The sequence below is a fragment of the Canis lupus genome, chromosome 29, assembly GCF_011100685.1.
Source record: "Canis lupus familiaris isolate Mischka breed German Shepherd chromosome 29, alternate assembly UU_Cfam_GSD_1.0, whole genome shotgun sequence".
Lineage (NCBI taxonomy): Eukaryota > Metazoa > Chordata > Mammalia > Carnivora > Canidae > Canis > Canis lupus.
The window spans coordinates 5,808,914-5,829,065 of record NC_049250.1 but is presented as its reverse complement, the minus strand read 5'-3'; the positions used below and the strand labels follow the sequence as shown (position 1 = coordinate 5,829,065).

Here is a 20,152-nt window from a genome sequence, read left to right as displayed (position 1 = left end):
TCCTTCTCCGACTGACTTACTTCACTCAGCTCCCTCCCCTTTTAAATCAATGACTGAATGTCTTAACTCCATTAACTTTTCTTTTTTATGGTAACATTTCACTAATTTCCAAAATGCAACACCTGCTTGAATATTACAATGAATATAACACAGATATATATTATTAAAATACTTCTGTTTTCTACAGGAATATGCCATGGTAGCATAGTCAACACCAACCTACAGCCAAAGCCATCAGTAGTGGCAGAAAGCACGCTGGCTAGGTAGGCAGGCTCTCCCGGCAGTGATGTAGACATGGGGCTGCAGTGACACTTGGTATAAATAATTCTTGGGACATAGAGTTTTTTCTTCATAGCTCTCTTGTCATAAATCAATTGTCTTCAGTTATTTAGTGCTTCAGAGAATTATAAGGTGAGAAGAGAAGCACTATGTGGGTTTTACACTGAAGTGGTAATGTACCACCCTTGTAGGATTCCATGGCCATCCCACAGTATCCTGAAAGTTAAGAAGTATTATGCTAAGTGCAATAAGTCAGTCAGAGAAAGACAGCTGCCATATGATTTCACTCATATGTGAAACTTAAGAAACAAAAGAAATGAACAACAACAACAATAATAATAAAGATAGCTATACTCCTTTGCCTCATCTAGAACATCCTACGGGAGTTACTGGAGGATTGCCAATTAACATTTGCATGCTAACTATGGAAGATATAATCACAGCAGGCTTCCAAATGAAACTTTTTCTGAAAAGGTTTATGTGAACATCTCAAATGTTAAACTAATTACTACCGAATTCTTTTCAGAGGGCCTTCGGAAAAAAAAAAAAAAAAGAACCAATTTTATCCTTCTTCTGGACTTACTCTTTCACAAATGGAGGCAGGACAAACTGATTTTGTCTTCTGAATACATTAATGTTAAAGTATTGGATATCAGAAGCATAATTCCTTTTTACGAAGACTTTTTTTCTTCTTTTCTGTATCTTTTTCATCACACAAAGCTCCATTGTCTTTGTAGCTACCTTTTGGGGCCCTGACATTTGTTTTTCTCCTTTTAGTGTATAACGTCTCAAAACAAGTGCTTTGATCAGCTGCTCAAGGGATTACACGTCTGGAACAGGAGGGCACTTAGAAGCCTGTGTTCTTAGAGATGCATTGATGTTGGAATGGTATGAAAAATAATTTTGTGGAGGGGTCTGGCTGGCTCAGTCCGTAGAGAATGTGACTCTTGATCTCTGGGTTAAAAAAAATGATTTTATGGAAACAACTTTCTTGTCTAAGCTCTGACCATGTTTATTACTGAAGAAGAATGCATTGACACATATACATATAAATCTATGTCAATAGATGGATTTGACTTCTTGCCACTGTGGCTTTAATGCTTTCTCTCTTTCTCATGTCTATCACTTAGGAAGAATGGTTGGCCTAGAGGGTCCCCTGCCCCCTACCTGCATTCCATGCCCTGAATTAAAGGAAGCAAAAATCCTGATGCAGAAAAAAAATTCTGCTGTGTGATTATGTGGATGGGGGTATTAATTTATTTTGTAGTAAATTAGTGGTCCATGTTGGTGTACTTTGGGCTGAATGCACAAAACACTATTAACACTTAAGCTACAAAACACTATTAAGAAGTCTGGCATCAAGCCTATGAAATTATAGCCTACTTTCTAAATCGCTATCAGAAGCTATTGAATTAGTAATAAAATCAGTGCCCCAAAAATCTCTAGGTTCAAATCACCACTCAGATGACTTCGCACACATAACCAACAGTATTTCAAAACTTGTTTTCCCATCTCTAAAACGGGTCTAATGACACTAGTGCTACTGACCCAATCAAAGTGGTTAAGGATCCAAATGAAAAGAACTGGAAGAACCACAGCAATAAATGTAGGCAACACTGTGTTGGTACATCAGTGTAACTGTCTTTGTTTTCTTTTAATTTTTATTTTGAAGTAATTATAGATTCATAGTAAGTTCCAAGAGAGAATGGGCAGAGTGGTTCCAGGCACCTTTTGCTCAGTTTCCCTCATGGAAACTGCATGACTATTATCCATTATCAAAACCAGGAAACTGACATTGGTACAATCCATAGCATTTATTTCAATTTCACAAGTTTACTCATTGCCAGCACTAGGTTTTGTCACTTTATTATTATTTTTTTTTAGTAGACTCGACGCTGGGCTCAACTCACAACCCTGAGATAAAGCAAGACCTGAGCTGAGATCAAGAGCCAGATGCTTAACCAACTGAGCCACCCAGGCACCCCTCATTACTTTTCATTTTAGCCATTCTGATAGGTGTGTAGTGATATTTTATTGTGTTTTTAGTTTGTGTTTTCCTAATGGCTATGATGTTGACTATCTTTTCATGTGTTTGTTTGCCATTTGTATATGCTCTTTGATGGAATGCCTGTTCAATTTCTTTGCCCATATTCTAGTTGGATTGTTTGCTATTTTATTTTTGAGCTTTGTGAATTCTTTATATATTCTAAATGTGAGGGCTTTGTCAGTTATGGGGTTTGAAAATATTCTCTCAAAGTCTGTAGTTTGTCTTTTTATCCTCTTAACAGTTTTTGGCAGAGCAAATGTTTCTTTTTTATATTCTGAGATTCAACTTTTTAATTTTTCCTTTATGGACTATACTTTTGATGCCCAAGAACTCTGATTAGCCTTAATCACAATGATTAACAAATTTTCCCCCTAAAAGTTTTATAGTTTTACTTACAGTTGTACATTTTATAAGTCCATGATGCATTTTTAATTAATTTCTGTATAATGTATGAGGCTTAGGTTGCAGATTTTTGAAGGTTTTATCACTGGCCTCTAGACATCTAAACACATTCCATCCCATGCTCTCCCTGTCTACTTTTCCATATTTCTTTTTTTTAAAGATTTTATTTATTTATTCATGAGAGACACACAGAGAGAGAGAGAGGCAGAGACACAGGCAGAGGGAGAAGCAGGCTCCATGCAGGGAGCCTGACGTGGGACTCAATCCTGGGTCTCCAGGATCATGCCCTGGGCTGAAGGCAGCCCTAAATCACTGAGCCACCGGGCTGCCCACTTTTCCATATTTCTAAGACATTATTTCATGTCTACTTTAAATTTCATCTCTTTAACTCTTTCATTAGGCAATTTTCAGTTGTTTTACTCTATATTGGTCATATGCCATCCCTAACATTTTACTGCCTTACTGATCAAAAGAATGTAGTTACATAGATATCCTCTACTGTTGACATGAGTCATGGTGATAATACGATAACTTAATAAATGTTGATATGTTTGTCTGTTTTCCAATGTATTGTAAGTCTGCCAAGGAGAAGGAGCATATCTTTTTCTTTCTCAAAACCTAACCCAGGTTTTACACATAGTAAGGATGCAATGCTGTTTGTAGAATTAAAATGGATTGAGTTCTATCATCCTCATATATGCTAGAAGAGGGACATGTTCACCTATATGTGTATCTATGTTCAGATGCAACATAAGATTTTTTGAGGAGGCAAAACTGAGTGGGAAGGCCAGTAGCATTTCAACTGGATCACTCCTGACTACTCATACCTGCTGCTGTACTGGCTGGAACCCGTTTATCTGGGTGAATGAGGTCAGTATCACAGGTAGGATTGTCCAGTACTGGAAGTGTATTTGATTCCAGGATGCTGTGGGAAGATGTACTGCTGATTCATAAATACTTTTCCAATTTATCTGCCTATGATTCTTTTTTTTTTTTAATTTTTATTTATTTATGATAGTCACAGAGAGAGAGAGAGAGAGGCAGAGACACAGGCAGAGGGAGAAGCAGGCTCCATGCACCGGGAGCCCGACGTGGGATTCGATCCCGGGTCTCCAGGATCGCGCCCTGGGCCAAAGGCAGGCGCTAAACCACTGCGCCACCCAGGGATCCCTCTGCCTATGATTCTGTTTAAAGAGTACCCCTCAATACAGTTAGAACTTTGAAATTATATGTGTGCACACACATAAAATATACCCAAGTTGTTGTTGCTGTTTCCGCAGAGTAACCTCCAAATTCTACCTTTCAGAAATCTCTTTTGCATAGGTTCCCTACATTTAGGTTTAGATGCCCATTAATTAAGGACTTCCAGCCAGTATATCTATTTCATTTTAGCTTCCTAAAGACCTAGTGCTCAGGTGATGATAGGAGCTGTGAATATCACATATTATTTGTTCACATATGTCTGAAAGGTCAAAAGTGAAGGTCAGTACATTTCTACATTTTTCTTCTTCCTGTGCCAATTGGTTAAAATAAGATATCCAATAATAAATCATGTTTATTGTCAGGATATGAGCCATGGCACAAGGACGGATCAGTTTTTTGGTGTTAAAGTATTTGGATAGGTTTGCTGTAGTATGATTGCAGCATTTAATTCTGAGCTCTGATTATTTGTAGGCAGTAACATGGCCCATCCCCCTTTCTCTGAATAACCTTTTAAGAGATGGTTCTATTCATAGTTAAGAGGATTTACAGACTTAAACTGCAAAGATACACACAACACCGAGCAGGCAAATTGTCACTCTTTGGGGAAATAATGTTACCTATTGATAGAAATTCATGCTTAAAAAATTCACCATAGGAAACTATGAATTCAGGAAAAAATCCCTTAGCTTCTTAATGTTCTTATGTTCCTGTATTATTTTATCAATTTTTTCTTGAGCAATTTTTGTAGAAAGCAGTCTATAGTTTTTCTTTCAATACTGTACGAGAAATAAATTTTATTTTAGAGAAAAATATCCAAACTACAATAGCCACAAAATATCAACAGTCATAAAAATCTATGGCTAGATTTCCTTTTTTAAAAAACATTACCCCTCCTGAAACAAACAAACAAACAAACAAACAATAAATAAGCATTTGTCTTCGTAAAGGGAAGCTGTTTAGGTTGGAGAAAACTGGACAGATCTGGTAATTATTATCAAAGTTCTAGTTTTCCTCTTGGGGTTAGCTTGAAAACATTTTGATAAACTATTAGTAAGATAGAGCAATAGTATGAAAGCTTGCTTATGGTTTTAAATTCTTTCCAGATAAAAATTTTCCTTGTCAAGAAAGGATCAGGGGTTGTGGAGATTGTCTTACCTTGACATCATGCACAGCCTTGGTGCTACCTTCATTTTCCATGGTTTGGTGAATGTTTGCTTTATATCCCTCTGCCCTACGCAGGGGCAGAAATTGCTTCCACATAGATGGCCTAGAGAAATGTTCCTGGAGGCACTCTTGGTTGTCTTGGGGAAGACTGGGCATGTTTTTACAATAAAGTTCTAAATGAGTCCTGCAGCCTGTTTTTAACAGCAGTAGCCCAGGATCCAGTCTACTTCTCTTCGTCTGGTGGATGCTGTGCCATCTCTCAGCCAGCTGGGGATCTCTCTGCTTCACTATCTGAAGCAACAGGATTATCTGTTTTGGGGATCAGCAGTTTATCCACTAGTGTTCTATTCCAGGTAGAGCTTCTGGTTTTGAATGTCTAGATATGTTATGACTGCCCTCTGCAGGCAGCAATGTGTTCCTAATTCAAATTTAATTCCTAAATCAAAATGGAAAGAAATGGTGTAAGTGATATATTGCTTAGGATATAATGATAAAGGGAATAGACTATTTTGCGAAATTCTGCATTAGTCATGTGTGATAGGGACTAGTATTTGATCATCTTGGACCACGCAATGGAGAGGCAGATGGTCTGCCTAATCTATGTAGTTTTCTTAAAAGGTCATTTTAGCAGCAGTTAGCTTTGCGGTTAGAAATATTTGCTAAACTCACACCCAAACTTAAGCCCAAGGATTATTACACCTAAATTGATATGATGTAGGATTAAAATGATTTTTCTTATGAAGTAACTAGTCATCTAGTGATTAAACCAAAAGTTGGCTTCGAATATTGTGCTTCACATTTGTAAAGTGCCCTATAAATAAAGATTATTACACAGAGTGCAAAGAGTAGAACATAATATCTTTCTCTCAAGGAATATCTAATATTCAAGTAACCATTGCTGGGTCTGGTGCACAGGGGTAAAGACCCCAGATGTATATTACTTGGGTTATGAACTGGAGAAATTTCCTTTTGTAAAATGACCCCGGGCCTCCAGAATTGGTATGCAAAACAAACACAGTCACAGTCCCTATCAACATTTCAGCTTCTTTTTTTCCTTTTCTTTCAGCTTCCTTTTCTTTTTATTCTTTTTTTTTTTGTGAGAAATTGATAGATTGATTGTAAAATTCATATGGAACTGTAAGGGACCCAGACTATCCAAAACAATCTCATAAAAAGGAGAACAAAGTTGGAGGATTCACATTTCTCAATTTAAAAACTTATTATAAGGGGATGCTTGGGTGGCTCAGTGGTTGAGCGTCTGCCTTTGGCTTAGGTTGTGATTCCAGGGTTCCAGGATCGAGTCCCGCATCAGGTTCTCCACAGGGATCCTGCTTCTCCCTCTGTGTCTCTGCCTCTCTCTCATGAATAAATAAAAAAAACTAATTATAAAGCCACAGTAATTAATAGTGTGGTACTCACATAAAAATAGACCTATAGATCAACAGAATAGAGAGTCCATAAATAGATCCATACATTTAGGGACAATTGATTTTTGACAAGGTGCCAAAATAACTCAACAGAGGAAAGAATTGTCTTTTCAACAAATAGTGCTGGAACAACTGGATAACTACAGGCAGACAGATTAAGTTGAACTTCTACCTCACACCACAGAAAAAATGAACTCAAAATGAATCATAGACTTATAGGTAAGAGCTGAAACTATAAAACTGCTACAAGAAAATGTAGGGGTAAATCTTTGTGACCTTGGATTAAGCAAAGCCTTCTTACATATAATACCAAAAGCACAAAGGACAAAAGAAAAAAAAGGTAAACTGGACTTCAGCAAAATGAAAAACTTTGATTTTCTTTTTTTTTTTTAAAACTTTGATTTTCAAAGAACCTCAGAAAGAAAGTGTAAAGATAACCTACAAAATAGAAAATATAGAAAATATTGCAAATCATATATACACAATAAAGGAATTGTATCCAGAATATGTAAAGAGTTCTTACAACTGAAAAAACAAAACAAAATAAAATTTAACTGAAAATGGGTGATGTGTCTAAATAAATATTTCTCCAAAGAAAATACGTAAATGGCCAATAAGCCCATGAAAAGATGCTCGACGTCATTAGCCATTAGGGAAAAGCAAGTCAAAATCACAATGATTTTACACTCAATAGGTTGGCAAAAAAACAGACAATGATAAATGTTAGTATGTGGAGAAACTAGGACTCTCAGACGTTACCCGTGGAAATGTTAAATGTTGTTGCAACCATTTTGGAAAACAGTTTGGCAGTTCCTCAAAATGTTCAACATAGATACCATAATATCCAGCAATTTTGTTTTCCACTGAGGTTACTAACTAGTAAAATATAAGTCTGGTCCCGTTGGTGTGTATCTTTGCCAATACTTGCACAGAACTTGCTTAAGAATGAAATAAGTTCACTGAATAAGCTCACCAGAATAGATAGGCAGGCAGACCGATTCCTAACATCATTTGAGCAATTCACTGTCCCTGAAGAGCTAATCTTAGACTCTTCATTTATATGGTTTAATAACTTCCTTAGAAATAAAATTGTTATTTTGAGAATATTATTACTATTTGCTTAAGTTAGCTCGATCTGTTTCCTTTCACCTGCAGCATAGATGAAGGGCTTATTGGAGTGCTCAACACATAATAAACTCTTGCTATATGTTTGCTGTTATTATTATTACCTTGGCTGCCGTGACTGTATTAGTTATTTATTGTTGCATAACAAGTATTCTACAACTTAGCGGTTTAAAATAACATTTATTATCTGACTGTAACAGGAGCTGGCTGCAGATCCTCTGGCTCAAAAACCACTGCTGAGTCAAGGTGCCAGCTGGAGCTGTAGTCATCTCAAGGCTCAACTGGGGAAGGAGTCACTTCTAGGCTCACTCACATAGCTGTTGCCAGGATTTAGTTCCTCAAATGCAAGTGGACTAAGGGCCCCGTTCCTTACTGGTTGCTGACTAGAGTCTGCCCTCAGTTCCTGCCATATCAGGCTCTCCGTGGGGCAGTTTACCACCTGGCAGCTTGCTTCATCTGTGTGAACAAGTGAGAACGACCCAACAGAATGCAAGTAAGATGAAAGTCATGGTCTTTTGTAACCTCAGCTCATAAGTGACAGTCCTTTTCCCTTTGCTGTATTTACAGCAAATGATGCATTTACAGGCATTGACTCTGGCTTAGGTTTTTTTTGGCTTGCTTATGTAGGCTACCCAGGCATTACAGCCATCTGGGTCTAATGGCCTTCTTTTTACAATAGCCTATTACATTACGAACTGTTGAGGACCAACTGGCTGACCACGTGCTCTTAACAAATTGGGGCTTCAGGCAGCCATCCAGGCAACACTTGGCGGTGCTGTTTCCTACCCTATGCCTCCTTATAATTAGGATCTGTATTTTTCAGGATAGTAACTGATTGGTGGTCTCTAAAAGATATATCCACATTAAATCCTAGGAATTTGTAGATGTTTCCTTATTTAGAAAAGGTCTTTGCAGATATAATTAAGGATCTTGAGATGAGGAGATCATCTTCAGTTATCCAGGTGGGTCCTAAATCCAGTGACAAGGTCCTCATAACGCACGGAGGTGAAGGTGGAGATTGGGATGTAGCAGGCACTGGAAGCTGCAAGAGGCAAAGATTGGATTCTACCCTACAGCCTTGGGAGGGAGCACAGTCCTGCTGACACCTGGATTTTAGACTTCTGGCCTCCAGAATGGAAAAGAATAAATTTCTGAAACTTCTGGAGTTTTTTTTTTTAGTACTCAAGTTTGTGATAACTTGGTACACTAGTCCTGGGAAACTGATATAGTGAGAAATCCTTTTCTTAGTCTGAAGCAGTGTTTCTCAACAGTTACTTCATTTTTGCCCAATCCAGAGGAGAAAAAAGAATTTAACTAAAATTTAAAGTGAGTTTAGTTTCTCCCTAACAAGTTAAATACCAAGAAAATTTTGGCAGATATGCTTATTATGGGTCACAGACCATTGTATTGTTTATGGTTTTCTTAACCTTAAGGACCATTTTGCCATCTTGGAGACAACAATATTATCCCCCGGTTTCCATTGGGAGCACAAGGTCTGGAAGTACTGGAAGTGATTAAAAAGGAGAAAATTACCAGGGAAGGAAGCATTGACAGTGTAGATAGAGTCCGTAGAAATTTAGGTTTAATAATTTTCTGTTTTAAAGAAAAGTGTATTTGGAGAAAAAGCTATTAAAAGTCAGTATGGAATCCGACTTAAAACTTTTAGCACTTAAGTATTAGATTAAGTAGCAGCTGAATGATACAGATAGTGTTATAGGTAGGGCTATAACATGGGCTGGGCCTCGATTGATGGGTATGGGTGATTAGCACAGCACAGCCAACAGGGCATTCCTGGTATGGGGAAAGAGGTGGAGTGAAGGAGAGGACACAAAACTCATCTGGTCTAATAAGCTTGTGATAATAGTTGGATTAGACCCCAAGGCAAGTAATGGCGTTGGGTCCATATTGCACTTAATGCTAGACCAGGAAGTCTGGATTTTGTTCTCCCGGGCAATAGGGAGGTGGTACATATTCTTCACTAATGTTTATGTCCTAATCTCTTCTTTTTAGAAGGACACCAGTTATATTGTAGTAGGACGCACTCTAATGGCCCCATTTTACCTTAATCACCTTTTTAGAGACTGTACCTCCAAATACAGTCAAGCTTTGAGGTCCTGGGGATTGGGACATCATCATATGAACTTTGAGGGGAAAAACACAATTCAGCCCATAACAATAGCTATACAAATCAATTCTGTACCAGTGGCTTAACTTGTTATGTCTGAGTTTTTAACGTTCCCCCAGAATAAAAATAAATTCAATTTTTAAATTATTCTTTTTAATTTCTTCTTCTCAGCATCTGTACTCTTGACATATTGATATGAAACTTAGATATTTTAAGACTCAATTTATAAGAAAGTTATGATAGAATAAAACTTCTTTCTATCTCCTCACAGCTTTACAATGAATAAAACTAGTGTTTTCAACTATTTGTAAAAATGACAGCTTCTTATATCCTTTGTTTACATGTATTAATAGAAGACATTTTATTATAATCAAAATATTTCAAATTGAATTACTTGGTTTTTGTCAAGTTTAATTTTTGGTTAATTCATTGAAATATGAAAATTCCCCATGGTACTCTCACCTGCTGTGAGAGTTCTGTTTATTATTTTCTCTATTCTGACCAAAAATATACATACGGCATATGCTGCACTTTGAATAATTCCTAGATCTACCAAAGACATTAAACACCTTTTTGTAAAATGACATTTAACATTTATTTTTGTGATATCTTGAAGTATGATATTTAAAAAGTATTTTGAAGATGAAGACATGCATTGGCCCTGAGCCCTGGACCCCTTTTCAGCATCAGAGCTAACAAAATAATGAGGAAACATGTGTTGGGGTGGGTGAGTGAAAACCCAGTTTATCTGAGTGCCTCAGGGAAGAAATTCTGAATGAATAAATTGAAAAAAATTCTTGATTTCTCTACTTGGTTTGCTTTGAAACCCGGCTGATGAATAAATACATTTAACTGGTGATAGTGAGAAGTCATCTTCATAAAATTTTAGGAAGCGAATAGTCCAGATAGCTCCTTGAAATATATAAGAGAAGTTAAAAGATTGGGTATTGGAATATAATCATACCAGGCAAATTAAATGAGTGGCTCTTTGATCATGTATAAAGACTGTTAATTTCAGCTTTTAAAGAGTTCTATAAAACTGTGAATATACTTCAGCCTGTCTTGAGATTTCTGTCACCAATGCCAGAAGTCACATCCTAGTAAGGGGATATTTTGGTCCTTTTTCTGTCCTTGTTCACATGACCTGCCTGTAGCATCTTACATGGTAAGCCATTCCTTCTGTTTTGAAACTTCTGTCCTCTTAATGTTGTCAGTCTTCCATAGATTCCACCCCCCCCCCAATCTATCTGGAAACTTCTTTTCATTATTCTTTTTCCTCTTCTTGATCCATAAATAGTATGTCTTTAGGACTCTGCCTTTGGCCTCCTTCACTTCATACTCTTGGCTGACTGCATCCATTCTCAAGCCTGGAATGTTGTCCTCCACACTGACGATATCCACATGATATCTCCAGTCCAGACGCCATCCTGAAATTTAGAAAACTGATTTAAGTGATTCCTTGACATTTCCACCTAGGTATTTCATATAAATTTCAAACTGAACATGTCCATGTGACTGGCAGGCAACAACAGGTCTCTTGTAGTTAGACTTCCAGGACTGCCTTCAGAAAATAGAGATAAGTTTTGCTCAAATATATTTTGCTAACTTTTTGATACCAGTAGGCATTAGGAGGGAATTGGTTGTCTTGCTTTCAAACTGACTTACAGAAAGAAGCTTTATGTGGATATTGTACATGAAACTCTGGGCACAGTATAGAATACATTTCAATTTTGTCCTATTTTACCTTTGGTCACATAGCAACCCACATCCCATAACTAAGCTACAAAAGTGATAAAAGGGAAGATTTTGGTATTTGTTTTTATCAGATGTATAGTTCAAATCCTTATTTTTCTCAGAAATTTTTTATTTATAATGATTTACAATATTTCATGATTTATAATACTACATTGTTTAAATTCCAGAACTCCACATCCAATCTTTGTCCTTTAGGTACCCACCATGACATGAATTGCAAGAGGATTTCTTCCAATATCAGAGGCAGTGAGATCTATATTTTATATCTCAATAGTGGAAACTAGTTTCCCTATAAATGTGGAATTAAGATAATGATGACAGGAGAAAACTCAGAATGTTGGAGGAGGACCAAAGGAGGGCCATATTTTTACTGGTATTTAGCTATTTAAAATATCTATCTATCTTATCTATCTATAATCTATCCATATAAATTCCAGTATAATTAACATACAGTGTTATATTAGTTTCAGGTGTACAATATAGTGATTCAACAGTTCCATACAACACCCGGTGGTCCTTACAACACCTACTGTCCTTAATCCCCATCACCTATTTCACTCCTCCCCTCTGCCCATTTCCCATCTGGAAATCATCAGTTTGTTCTCTAGAATTAAGAGCCTGCTTCTTCATTTATCTTTCTCTCTCACTCTTTTTTTTTTTTTTTTGCCCTTGCTCATTTGTTTTCTTAAATTCCATATATGACTGAAATCATACAGTGTTTGTCTTTCTCTGACTTATTTTGGTTAGCATTATACTTTCTGGCTCCATCTGTGTTGTTGCAAATGGCAAGATTTTATTTTTTTGGCTGAATAATATTCTGTTGTCTATCATCTATCTATCTATCTATCTATCTATCTATCTATCTATCTATCTATCATCTATCTATCTATCTATCACATCTTCTTTATCCATTCATCTGTGAATGGACACTTGGGTTCCTTCCATACCTTGGCCATTGTAAATAATGCTGCTAGAAACATTTGGGTACATGTATCCCTTTGAATTAGTATTTTTGTAATTTTTGGGTAAATACCCAGTAGTATGATTGCTGGATTGTAGGGTAGTTCTATTTTGAACTTTTTGAGGAAACTCCATATTGTTTTCCACAGTGGCTGCATCAGTTTGCATTCCCACCAACAGTGCATGAGAGCTCCCCTTTCTCCACATTCTAGCCAACACCTGTTGTTTTGTGTTGTTAATTTTAGCCATTCTGACAGGTGTGAAGTGATATCTCACTGTAGTTTTGATTTATATTTCCATGATGATGAGTCATTTTGAGCATATTTTCATGTGTCTGTTGAAGATGTCTTTAGAGAAATGTCTATTCATGTCTTCCACCCAACTTTTATTTTTTATTTTTTTTCCACCCAACTTTTAATTAGAATATTTGTTTTTGGATGTTGAGTTTGATGAGTTCTTTATAGGTTTGGGATACTAACACTTTCTTGGATATGTCATTTGCAAATATCTTCTCCCATTCCGTAGGTTGCCTTTTAGTTTTGTTGATTGTTTCCTTCACTGTGCAGAAGGTTTTTATTTTGAGGTAGTCCCAATAGTTTATTTTTGCTTTTATTTCCTTTGCCTCAGGAGACCTATCTAGAAAAATGTTGCTGCAGCTGATGTCAGAGACATCACTGCTGTGCTCTCTTCTAAGATTTTTATGGCTTTAATCCATTTTGAGATTATTTTTGTGTACAGGCTAAGAAAGTGGTCGTTTCATTCTTTTGCATATTGCTGTCCAGTTTTCCCAACATCATTTTTGAAGAGACTGTCTTTTTCTTTTTTCCATTGGATATCTTTCTTGTTTTGTTGAAGATTAATTGACCATATAGTTGTGAGTTCATTTCTGGGTTTTTCTACTCTGTCCTTTGAATTGTCTATTTTTGTTCCAGTACCATACTGTCTTGATCACTACAGCTTTGTAATATAATTTGAACTCTGGAATTGTTATGCCTCCACCTTTGCTTTTCTTTTTCAAGATTGCTTTGGTTATTCGAGGTCTTTTGTGGTTCCAAGCAAATTTTAGGATTGCTTGTTTTAGCTCTGGAAAAAGTGCTGTTGGTATTTTAATTAGGATTGCATTAAATGTGTAGATTGCTTTGGATGATATGGAAATTTTAACAATAGTTATTCTTCCAAGCCTGAACATTTCCTTGTGTCATCTTCAGTTTCTTTTATTAATGTTTTATAGTTTTCAGAATACAGGTATTTCACCTCTTGGGTTAGGTTTATTCCTAGATATCCTATTATTTTTGGTGCAACTGTAAATGGGATTGTTTTCTTAATTTCTCTTTCTGCTGCTTCATTATTGGTGTATAGAAATGCAACAAATTTCTGCACATTGATTTTATATCTTGCAACTTTACTGAATTTGCTTATCAGTTCTAGCAGTCTTTTGGTGGAGTCTTTTGGGTGTTCTATATATAGAGTATCATGTCACCTGCAAATAGTGAAATTTTGACTTCTTCCTTACTGATTTGGATGCTTGTTATTTCTTTTTATTGTCTGACTGCTGTGCTCAGGACTTCCAGTACTGGGTTGAATAAAAGTGGTGAGAGTGGATATCCTTGTTTTGTACCCGATCTTAGTGGAAAAGCTCTCAGTTTTTCCCCATTGAGTATGATGTTTGCTGTGAGTTTTTCATATATGGCCTTTATTATGTTGAGATATGTTCTATCTGGACTTACTTTGTTGAGAGATTTTATTATGAATGGGTATTGTACTTTGTCATATGCTTTTCAAAGGAGGGTCATTTTAAGAGGAAAAAAACTGAATACATTTTGATGAAAGCTTAACTTATCATTTACCTTTAGGGCTGGAAATAAAGCAGGAAATATTTTGCTAATTTAAGAAAATACTAATACCTTCTGCTTTTGGGAATTTATTAGTGCATGATTACTTTATGCTTCCTCTCTTTTTAAAAAATACTTGCTTTATTTTTAAAAAGATTTTATTTATTTATTCATGACAGACACACACAGAGAGAGAGGCAGAGACACAAGCAGGGAGCCCAACGTGGGACTCGATCCCAGGTCTCCAGGATCACACTCCAGGCTGCAGGCGGCACTAAACCGCTATGCCACCAGGGCTGCCCACTTCCTCTCTTTCTATGAAAGCTTTTTCTCTTATGTTTTCTTTCAAAAGGAAACACCCAGACTTTTGCTTTTGGCCAAGGCAGAATGACTAGATGAATTTACTCTTCCAACTAAAGCAACTAAAAAACTCGACTAAGTATATGAAAAAAACAAAACTACTCAGTACTCAAGACATTGGATGTCAGCAATGAAGGGCACCAACCCCCAAGAGGCAGGAAACAAATGGATGCCATGGCTTACTGCTTTGAGAATGTTTTCAGGCTCTGCTTAGGGATGGGAATCCAGGTAGGGAATGGTGGTCTCCCTGAGGTGAAGAGATGGAGCAGGGAGTTTGGAGAGGCCACAGTTGGTAGAGTTCCTAGGGCAGGGTACCGGTGAGGAAGAGCTGCAGAGAGTGAGACTTTGGGGGATCTCCAAAGGGCTCCTCTTTTTAAAAAATATTTTATTTGTTTATTTGAGAGAGTGTGAGAGAGAACACAAGCAGGAGGGAGGAGCAGGCTCCCCACTGAGCAGGGAGCCTGACTTGAGGCTGAATCCCAGGACTTTCGGGCTTGATCCCAGGACCCTGGTATCATGACCTGAGCTGAAGACAGACTCTTATGCAACTGAGCCACCCAGGCACCCCTAAAGAGCCCCCCTTGAATGTTCAGCTGAGTGCTAATCAGTGTACTCATATAAGGAGACTAGTTGAGGCTGGGGAAAGAACCATCCAAAGGATAGAAGAAACAATACTTATAGCTTATAAAAGGCTGGGGTTAGCACCTGTTCTCAAAAGGCCAGAGTGGGAACACTTACAACTCACAAGGTATTAGATATTCAGAACTCAGAGGGTTTTGCTTCAGTATTGGGGAAAATTAATCCTAGATGATACATTGCTTTAGTTCTAACAAAGCTTAAAAGCAGGACCCAAAAGGATTAAACTGTGGGTGACATAAGTATGTCCTGGAACAAAACTCAAGAATATTTATAGGAATAAAAAAAAATACCCCCCCCCCCCAACAAGATGGTAAAATTCACCAGTTCTGGTGAATGACCAATACCTTGTGAACACACACACACTCTCTCTCCCCACCATGTGAGGACACAGTGAGAAGGTGGCTATCTACAAGCCAGGGAGACACTTCACCTAACCAAAATGGCCAGCACCTTGATCTTGGACTCCCAGCCTCCAGAACTGAGAAATAACATCCTATTGTTTAAGCCACTCAATCTTTGCCATTTTGTTAGGGCAACCTGACCTGACAAAATTTTCTATTTTTTTCTACTATAAAAAATATTGCACTGAAAATCCTGTGTATTTATCTTTGCATGGTTATGCTGATTTTTTTTTTTTATTATGCTGAGTTTTATAGCAGGGATTTCCGGAAGTTTGTTTGCTTGGTTATGGTGTGTACATATGTAACATCTGGGTAGATATGCTATTCTTTCTGTCAGTGCCTCTTAGTGTTCAGATGCACAAAAATGATGTCATTCTGTAATGGTAAGGCCATGTATTCCTATCACAGCCTAGAATATGCTTTCATATTTGCAATGACAGCTTGATCATATAGAGTTAGTCATCATCCCGCTTTCTCCATAGGAGCACTACTGACATTTTTGGCTGGAAAATGCCTTGTGTGTGGTACTGTGCTGGTATCCCTTCCCAGCTCTTATCATCCCTAGTCCCTGTGCACCAAATGCCAGCAACACTCCATCCCTAGTCATTGTAGTAAGCCCGAGAGTCCCACATAGTCTCAAAGACTCCTGAGAGGGTTATTTTCCCACTTCCAGAAACTGAAACATTGATAAATATTTTACTTATAAAAGTATAAAATATTATAGTTAATATTTTAAACAGTTTTGTGACCTATAGCTTTGTTAACAATTTTTTTTTTTACTCTTATTGTGGTTAGTACCTGCAATCATGTTTAAAAATTCTAATTCAATTTTCTAATCAGCAAGTCCCACATTAATTTAGGCCAGACTTTCACATGTAAATGGACTTAATCCATAGCATCAAATTTATTAAAACAAAATTCCAAATAAAAAGAACATAAATAAAAAGAACATAATAAATAAATAAATAAAAAGAACATAAATAAAAAGAACATGTATATTATTCAGATTTTAAAAGGTTAACATTTTGCAGTATTAGGTTGAGCTTTTAAAAAAAATTATTTTAGAAATTAAATGTGGATATCATGCAGGGCTCCTCTGTATGTTTACTTAACCAGTTACATAATGTGTATCCTTGCCTCTGTGTTTGTGATAGGCAGAATAATGGTCCCCTAAAGATGTCTGTGTTCTGACCTCTGGAGCCTTTGAATATGTTAACTTACACGGCAAAAGGGAAACAAGGTTATGTGTGCATGTGGTTAAGGTTAAGGACCTTGAGGTGGGGAGAGTTGCTTGTATTATCCAGGTGGATCTAATCTAATCAGCCCATAAAATCAGAGAACCCTTCTCAGCCGTGTTGAGAGGGAGCCGGGAGCTGTGACGTTGCTGACTTTGAAGGTGGAGGAAAGAGGACGTTGACCAGGGAATGCGGGCAGCTTTTAGCAACTGGAGGAGACAGGGAAACGGACTGAGACCCATGTCATGCTATAGACCTAGAGAACTGTAAAAGAATAAACGTGGTAATTTGTTAAAACAGCAATAGAAAAATAATAAATTATATGCTATGTGTTTACTCCTAGGGTTTAAAACTTGACTGAAACGTAACATTTTTAGTAGAAATGTGTTGGTTCTACTTATAAATCCCTTTCAGTGCTGGTCAGCAAAAACGTGTTAGGGTCGCCTGGGTGGGTGGCTCCGCGGTTGGCTTCGGCCTTCCTCCCGCTCCTTCCTTCCTTCGCTCGGGGTGTGATCCCCGGGTCCTGGGTCGAGTCCCCCGTCGGGCCCCCTGCTGGGAGCCTGCCTCTCCCTCTGCCTGTGTCTCTGCCTCTCTCTGTGTCTCTCATGAATAAATAAATCTTAAAAACAGAAACGTGATGTTACATTTACGAGACTGCCCACAGGGTGTAGCACCGAGTAGCGTTACTCATTATCATTTAGGACAAGGAGCCTAGTTGAGGCCTGAACTGGGGCAATCCCCGCTCAAGTCAGAGTTGTCAAATCTGCATTTTCGGCAAACACGAAGACTTTGATGTAACAGCAAATACTACATGCGGCACATTACTTGCTAAGCCTGCAAACCGACGGGAAGACCACTTTCGAGATCCACTTCTCGGCATCAGTTTTACCCTTAAAATCCTTGTAAGAGCCCCTGCTCCATTGAGCCGTTAGGTCCCCGTGAAGTCAATCTGTTGAAAAGCATTAAACATATCGAAAGAATGACGGTCTCGATAAACGAGCTTCTGCCTGCCTCTGCCTGGGGCTGGAGGCCCCCACCCGCCGCCCGGGCCGCCAGGACCCCTACACGCAGGAGGGCCCCGCGGGCCGCTTCGGAGCTTCCGGCTTCCGGCTTCCGGCTCGTCACGTGGCTCTGGGCACGTGACCGAGGCTCCTGTCATCCTCCTGCGGCCGCTCCTGCTCCTGCTTCCTTCTGCCTGTGGCGCCCTCAGCGTCCCCTGGGTGCGGGAAGCTCTGCACCTCCCGGGGGCCGTGGCTCACGCCGCCGCTCAGACCTCGGTTCCGGGCCGGAGACGCCAACTCGACACCGACTCGGGGCCTCAGCCGGCGGCGGCCCCCACGGCCTGGACCGCAGCGTCCTCCCCGCGGCGGCTGGGTGAGTTGCAGCGTCCCCGGGGCTTGCCAAGTGAGGCCGCACCCGCCTCTTGTCCCTTGGCGGGGGCCGAGGGAGGCGGCCCCTGCGGTTGCCCGGCTTCTCCGGTGCGTGCTGGTTGCTCGCCGCGCGGGCCCCGCCAGCCGCCCTCCCGCCCGGCGGGTCCAGATTTCTTCCCTTCCGGGCCTCAAGCGGGTTTACGGACCCGGGGCTGCTTTCCTGCGGGGCAGGGGATGGGAGGGGCGGGCAGAGGAGAGGAGGGGGACGGGGAAAGTGTGTTTCCCCGGGATTGGGCCACGGCCCTGGCCTGCGGAAGGCTCGAGTCGTTGGGTGACTTAGACGTCGGTCCTGAGGCACCGCCACCTACCCCAGGGGGGCCGCTGGGCCTGAATCCGCTGAACAGGGTTCCAGCCTGACCCAGACACAGCCGGTTTTACCTCTGCCCTGCCCGTGTATATTGCTTTTCCTTGTTTAGGCAGCAAACCCTCAGATGCAGAGATTAAGTGCCAAACCGACTAAGGTCATTGGGGTTGCAGAATAGGATTTTGGGTATGGTTTTAGTTTCTTTGTGGCTGTGGCAGTGAACTTACGTGTTGTGAACCAGAACCTATATATTTTGTACTAAGATAAAGACAGGCTTAAGAGTTCACCGTAAACTACCTTAAATTTAGAAACGAGAATTACATAAAAGCTCATCACTGTCAGTTCTTGCTCTCAGACCAGACTCATTGTTGGTTGTATCTAAATTTTAATTAGTGTCTGTTCCAAAACTTTCTCCCAAAATTGATTTCGAAAATGCCGTGAACTTTGGTTGAAAAAAGAAAGCTCTGTCTTTGAGGAAATTGCTTTCCCATTTTGGGGTTTTTAATTTGAATAAGTCATTTTAGAGGGCACTTGTAGGTTTTTTTTCTTAATATGTCACTTCAAAATGATGCTTAGTAAATGTAAATAAAATAATTGGTCTTTACTATACAAGTTTTGATTTTTTTCTGTCGGAAGAAAGTTGATCCCAGTTGTATAGACATTTAAACTGTTCATATGCCTATTTTATTTAAGCATGACTCCTCATGTCAGTATCTTAAAGTGTTACTTTAAAAATCTTACCGCAAGATTAGTGCCAATAATTAAAAAGAAAACTTTTCCTGGAAATGTAAAAACCTTTAGAAGACACTTTATGGAGTGGTGCATAATTGGGCAAGATATGGAATATAATTATATTAATATTTAATGTGTAGGATATTCAGTATTTGAGTTGAATGTGTACAGAGAGAGTAAGGTGATGATATTAATTACAACAATAATGATAGTAGTAATTGTTAAAAAAAATGATAACATTTGGTATTCTGGTTTCACCTTGCATCAAAATTGAAGATCTGTTGAAAAAAATCCAAGATCATAAAATTTAGATGACCAAAATGGATATCCGAGGTGCCGTGGATGCTGCTGTTCCCACGAACATTATTGCTGCCAAGGCTGCAGAGGTTCGTGCAAACAAAGTGAACTGGCAGTCCTATCTTCAGTAAGTACCGATTTGCTGTGAATCATGGATAATCATGTGCTTTTGCATCAGTCTTTTTCATGATCATGCTTCTATGAGAGAGATACTGGAAAAATACTAATATATGTGGAAGAAAACACTTCCTCCTTAGAATTCTTACCTGTCCTAGGGAGACAGTGTCGTGAGCTGGAAACAGCTTGAGGCTCTAGCTGGGGAGTGGAGCTGCTCAGAGCAGTTTTGACCTTTTCTGTCTGGAAAATTGTACTTTTTGAATGAGTAGGAAATGTGAGAGGGATGTTCATGGGATCTCTAGGCGGGAAGGGGATAAT

The 20,152-nt window shown here is 38.8% G+C and overlaps 2 protein-coding genes across 6 annotated transcripts in view; one reads left to right on the top strand and one right to left on the bottom strand.

The window, feature by feature from the left end:
• RGS20 (regulator of G protein signaling 20) overlaps positions 1 to 5,524 on the bottom strand; it is an 84,061-nt gene extending 78,537 nt beyond the window's left edge. The window contains exon 1 of the mRNA XM_038579315.1: positions 5,087 to 5,524. Within this exon, the coding sequence (XP_038435243.1) occupies positions 5,087 to 5,251 (165 nt within the window). The 5' untranslated portion in view covers positions 5,252 to 5,524. The remainder of the gene's footprint in view (positions 1 to 5,086) is intronic.
• The window catches only part of ATP6V1H (ATPase H+ transporting V1 subunit H), a 161,596-nt gene that overhangs the window by 16,513 nt on the left and 124,931 nt on the right, over positions 1 to 20,152 (top strand). For 4 of the 5 annotated variants that reach the window (XR_005380955.1, XM_038579305.1, XM_038579306.1 and 1 more), the window contains exons 1-2: positions 18,079 to 18,328; positions 19,697 to 19,844. Coding sequence is in view for 4 of the 5 variants with exons in the window: in XM_038579305.1 (XP_038435233.1) it covers positions 19,732 to 19,844 (113 nt within the window). In the remaining variant the exon portion in view is untranslated. Of the gene's footprint in view, positions 1 to 18,078; positions 18,329 to 19,696; positions 19,845 to 20,152 lie in introns of those variants that run through there. The other variant, XM_038579304.1, reaches the window with a different exon arrangement.